At 42.4% G+C, this 5,708-nt stretch overlaps 1 protein-coding gene across 1 annotated transcript; it reads right to left on the reverse strand.

Annotated features, from left to right (window-relative positions):
- Positions 1-1,074: 1,074 nt before the first annotated feature.
- Positions 1,075-5,394, reverse strand: LOC111472730. The gene is made up of 3 exons (XM_023118365.1): positions 3,713-5,394; positions 2,170-2,359; positions 1,075-1,456 (listed from the first exon to the last, which is right to left on the reverse strand). Exons 1-3 carry the CDS (start codon positions 5,345-5,347, stop codon positions 1,329-1,331), a joined length of 1,953 nt encoding a protein of 650 aa, XP_022974133.1. The 5' UTR covers positions 5,348-5,394; the 3' UTR covers positions 1,075-1,328.
- Positions 5,395-5,708: the final 314 nt, after the last annotated feature.

Below are 5,708 nucleotides of genomic sequence, written 5' to 3' on the forward strand. Positions count from 1 at the left end.
TACAAAAAAATTATAATTTCAAAACTACAAGCTGTATACATTGATTTTCATGAACTGTTCATTACGGTTGGTGTGTTCCAATCGATTACGAAAGAATCTTTTGGTTTTAGGGCCACGGAGAATATGGATTACGGTTGGTGTGTTCCAATCGATTACGAAAGAATCTTTTGGTTTTAGGGCCACGGAGAATATGGAGTCGAAGAAGAAACGAAACACCACAACGTTTCTTGGAGGAAAGAATCGACCGCCATTGCGGAAGTAGAAGGAGACACTCCAAGAACAGATGCTCTTCTCCCGGCCGATGAAACGTAGAGTTAGCCAAAATTCTTCTCTTCTTCTACTTGTTTATTTCGGAATCTTAACTTCTTAGTTGAATTTCGGGTGATTGTTCATCAATTCTATGCCAGTCCGACTGAATTTTCCTGGTACTCTGTTTGAACGAGTAGATATCAAATGTAATTAACAAAATCCGGAGAGTTTGCTCCGAAAATTCCGACGAAAAAGCTTTTTTCATTGAAATGATGGAAGAAGCCGTCCACTAAGCAGACTTGCAATGGAATTTTCTTGTGGCGGATGGGAAGGTAGAACTTGCACTAGAATACAAGCGAATACAAAATCAAGAAATTTTGAGGCAGTTATTATCAAATGAATTATAAGCCATTAGTAGAGAAATAATGTGAAAATCTCTTTCTAGGAGAAGCTCAGGAGGGAAAGTCTAAAGTGGATAATATCTGCAAGCGGTGGGCTTGGACAACAAATGGTATTAGATCTGAACACCGGATGACATGTCAATGAGGAGGCTGAGCACAGAAGGAAGTGGACACGAGTCTGGTACGTTAACAAGGATGCTGGACCTTGGAAGGGGGTGAATTTGGGAGGTTCCACATCGATTAGAGAAGGTAACGAGTGCCAGCAAGGACACTGGGCTCTAAAGGGGAGTGAATTGTGAGATCCCACATCAGTTGAGGAGAGAAGGAAACATTATTTACGAGGGTATGAAAATTTGTCCTTAGTAGACGCATTTTAAGAACTTTGAGGAAAACTCTTAAAAGAAAAGTTCAAAGAGGACAATATCTACTAATGGTGAGCTTGGACTGTTACACCCCTCACTCAACGTTGACTATTATTTGAATTATTACACGAAAATATATTCATCCTAAGCTAGAACAATGAGAATTTACTTGTTATCTGCAGTAGTTTGCTTTTATTATCTAAAGAAGCAATTTGCTTCCATTTTTACGCTACGACTCATATGGTTATGAGGACGAAAGTCCCTTGTTTTTTTAAGGCTTTGAAATATTATACAGTGATAGAAAATAACCTTGCAGTTAAGCATCCACGTTGGGGCCAGGATATGCTGGTAGGCTCATTATTCGCTTGTCCAAGACAGGACCTCCAACGGTGAAATGATATAGGCTTTGAAAGTTTGATCCTTTCAACCCAAGTGTTTCGTGCACTGCAAAACAAAGCAAATGGAGGAAGGATTGAGGTATCACAGATATTTATCAACCCTAAAAGATATTCATCATAATACTCGAGGAATGTTTAAAACGTGTCTGATAGGGAGAGGTTTCCACACCCTTATAAAGAATGCTTTGTTCGGTTGATGTGGGATCTCATATTTCACTCCCCTTAGGGACCTAGCGCCTTCGCTAGCACACCGCCCGGTGCCTGGCTTTGATACCAATTGTAATAGCCTAAGCTCATCGTTAGCAGATATTATCCTTTTTGAGCTTTCCTTTACGGGCTTCCTCTCAAGGTTTTAAACCGCATCTGTTAGGGAGAGATTTTCACACTTTTATAAGGAATGTTTTGTTCCCCTCTTCAATCGATGTGGGATCTCACAATCCACCCCCCTTAGGGACCTAGCGTCTCCGCTAGCTCACTGCCGAGTGCCTGACTCTGATACCCATTTGTGCCACCAACAGATATGATCCTATTTGGATTTTTTCTTTCGAGCTTTCCCTCAAAGTTTTAAAGCGTGACTATTAGGGAGAGGTTTCCACGCCTTTATAAGAAATGCTTCGTTCCCCTCTCCAACTGATATGAGATCTCACAAAAGATTCCTCGAACGATTTGTTACTCTACAGATTTCTTTCCCGAACTCAAAAACGTACAAGAACGACAAGTTTCTGCAGATCAGTGGAAACTACAAAACATAGATCATACCAGGATCATCGAAGAAGCAACCAATTCCAGTTGCAGATATATCAACAGCATGAGATTCGAGGTATAACACCTGCCCAAGAACTCCAGTCTCCCAAAAGAGTCGAGGATACATGTAAACACCTTTTTGCCGCAGTGTAGGTTCATAATGAGCAATCATTCCCAGGCTGAAACAACCATCACTGGCAATATCCTGCATATGAGTATTTTGAACGTGTCATCATATGGGTATAAGTCTAATGTCAATATCCCATCTACATTCTGCATGCATACTTCCCTAACTAGCAAGAAATTTAAAGGACATTTCAGTGGTCACTGAGACTATGAAACTGCAGGCGATATGGTATCAAAATGCAACCGTTACGGATGCACTGCCTGCAGCTTGTGAGGGCTATGGTGTGTGCCCCTAATTTAATTTGCCTAGATTTGTTGTGCTTAAGTGTTTACTAATGAACATATGGTTTGATTAGACGGCTTGTCCAGATATGTTCTAGCAAATCTAGCCATTGAATCAAGACTTGAGTATTGCCTCTGCGAATTTGATGGTTTCTCTTTCTTGATGATAGGTATAGCTTTAATTTTCTGTCCACTTCCTTGCCAAATTTGAGCTTCTTAGGGGGCACTAGAGCTCTTTCGATAGGGCTAAACAATCTTTACAAACTCGACGGTTGGTTAGTTTAGGTGTTGAAAATACATATCACTCCTCCACAAAACTAGGTTGGGAAGGAGAACGAAACATTTTTTAAAAAGGTGTGGAAATTTCTCTCTAGTGGACACATTTTAAAAACTTTGAGGGGAAAACCCAAAGAGATAATATCTTCTAGCGGTGGGCTTGGGCTGTTACAAATGGTATCAGAGCCAAACGCGAGATGATGTGCTAGCGAGGAGGTTGGGCCCTGAAGGGGGTGAACACAAGGCGGTGTGCCAGTAAGGACGTTGGCCCCAAAGGGGGTGGATTGGGGGGTCCTACATCGATTGGAAGGGAACGATGTCAATGAGGACACTGGGCCCCGAAAGGGGTAGATTGTGAGATCCCACATCGGTTGAGGACGAGAACAAAACATTTTTATAAGGGTGTGGAAAGCTCTATGTAGCAGGCGCATTTCAAAAACCTCGAGGGAAAACCCAAAACGGAAAGTCCAACAAAGACAATATGTGCTAGCGGTGAACTTGAGCTATTCCAAATGGTATTACCGAGCAATGTGCCAGCAAGGAGGCTGAGCACCAAAAAGGGTGGACACGAGGTGCTGTGCCAATAGGAGGCTGAGCCCCAAACCGATTGTGAGATCCCACATCGGTTGGGACACTGGGCTCCAAAGGGGGTGGATCGTGAGATCCCACATCGGTTGGAGAGGAAAACGAAACATTCTTTATAGGGGTGGAAACCTTTACCTAGCAGACACGTTTTAAAAAACTTGAGGAAAAGCTCGAAAGGGAAAGTCCAACAAAGACAATATCTACTAATGGTGAGCTTTATCTACTTACCGTAAGCTTGAGCTCTTACAAAAACCACCAAATTGACATATAGAAATGAAGTTAAACCAACCTGATGGCATGACAGTCGCTTGGAAAGTGCCTGATAATCACCTCTATGTAGTTCATACAGAGGGAGATCACTGGGACAACCATCAGGCTTCACCCACTTAAAATCTGGTTTAGTAGCTTTCTTCAGCTCATCAAAATGATCTTCATTTCTCACCAAAAAGTACAGACCCTGTGGCAATCCCACCACCCTGTGAACGAACATAGCAGCATGAACCTCAGCCTCCCATGGCAGAGCTCGAAACGGCGATGCCAATCCTTCCCTTTGCTTCTCCCCTCCACGAGAACCCGAAGGCACACAATGTAAAAGAATCTGATAAAACGTGTCTCTCATTATCGATGTGACACCGTCCATGTCGACTGCGCTCCTGCGCTTCCTCACGACTTCCCTCACCGTAAAATCCTTGTATGGACTTTCACCAATAACCCCACTGCTCTGAAATGGATGAACTAAAGCTCTACATTCACCTGTTAATGGCTTCTCAACAGCCATGGCTGTTCTATAAATTATATCCCAACATATATGCTGTTTGCTGAGCAAATTTGCCTCTCCTTTCCAGTCTAACTCGGTGATTTCCTGTATTGCAGAGCTCAATTCCTTGTAATTCAAGGTAAAATCAGCAGTACCATTAGGGAAAACAGCAAGAACACAATCAGGATGCTCGAATTCGATCACCGGAAACGAACCCTTCACAGGTCGGGACGGGATTTCAAACTCGGGGAATGTATGCAACCCCATGAGCTTCTTCAAATCATCATATCCCAATCCATCAAGAACCTTCACATCCCAACCCAATCCTGCAGCAGCCATGGAAACCGCCGCAATGGCGTGGCCAACGTCGTGATTACAATACCGAAATGCTCGCTCACCGTACTTCCAAGCCTCACGCCAGAAAATCGACGACAACCCAATAAGAAAACTGTTCTCAGGAAAGAATTTAAAGAAAAACCCATCTGGAATTTGAGCTCTAATCTCCAACGCATGCTCTTTAGGAGCATAATGCGCGACAAACCCAGAATCTGATATGGATTTTATAGGCGGAGATATCAAATACGCCTCAGTGGGATGCAAATTCCCGCTACTGGGATTGACTCTCAGCGACCAAGTGGAAAACCCAGTAGATTTCCAAGCAGAAAGAGCCAAAGAATCGTAAAAGAACTGAGAAATTGTGGCTTTACAAACAGTTTTCGGATTAGGTAACGAAACAAAGAGAGAATCATACCGAGGAGCTTCATCGATCACATCATCCGATGCGGCGGATTGCTTGAGAATTGGGAAATGGGAAAGAGGGAGAAGAGGGGCGGCGATGTAGCGGCGGAAGGGGTTCGGCTGATTGGCCCAATCGAGGCCGTGGGGGCCTCTAGCGTAGCTGGAGAAGGCGTGCTTGGTTTGGGTGTGGTATTTGAGGACCTGCGAGAGGTTTGGATCGTCTTGGTCGAGTGGGGTATTGGAAGAGGAGGAAGAGAAGGAAGAGAAGGGCATGGCCATGGGCATGGCGGATGAGACTGTGAGTGAGAGAAATGGAAGCGTGGAGGTTGAAGAAGGTGGAAGAAGAAGGGCTATGGCGGGAGGGTTCCAGAAGATGGAGAACCTTGGAGAAGGAAGCCGCAAAGGCATCCTTGTTCGTGGGCTACCCATTTGGGCACATCTTTTTCTCTTGAGAATTAAGGCGAGGTTCGTTTTTTCGTAATCCTTCCAACAATTTTGGAGTTTGTTCTTGTTTGTTGTCTTTTCACAACTAGGGATTAAATCCTCATAAATATATATTTTTTTAAAATATTAATCTCATTAATGGATAATTTACATTTTTAATATAATTTATATTTGAAAACGTCAAACATATTACTAAATTCAATAATATTTTATCAACAAAAATATAATTTAATATTTATAATAATTTCTAAAATCTCAAATTTTAATATTATAATATAATGTTTCAGGTTAATGCGTAAGGGGCAGTGATAACATTGTGTTTTTTTTTTTTTTTCGAAAAAAAAAA

This window comes from Cucurbita maxima, unplaced genomic scaffold, assembly GCF_002738345.1.
Source record: "Cucurbita maxima cultivar Rimu unplaced genomic scaffold, Cmax_1.0 Cma_Scf00085, whole genome shotgun sequence".
Lineage (NCBI taxonomy): Eukaryota > Viridiplantae > Streptophyta > Magnoliopsida > Cucurbitales > Cucurbitaceae > Cucurbita > Cucurbita maxima.

What these genes read in the sequence shown, in the direction of transcription:
- LOC111472730 (XM_023118365.1), bottom strand. Translation starts at nt 5,347, where the DNA reads ATGGGTAGCCCACGAACAAGGATGCCTTTGCGGCTTCCTTCTCCAAGG. An exon ending in AGCGACTGTCATGCCATCAG is followed by an intron (nt 2,360 to 3,712) that starts GTTGGTTTAACT and finishes ACTCATATGCAG; the next exon opens with GATATTGCCAGTGATGGTTG. An exon ending in TTGCTTCTTCGATGATCCTG is followed by an intron (nt 1,457 to 2,169) that starts GTATGATCTATG and finishes TTTGTTTTGCAG; the next exon opens with TGCACGAAACACTTGGGTTG.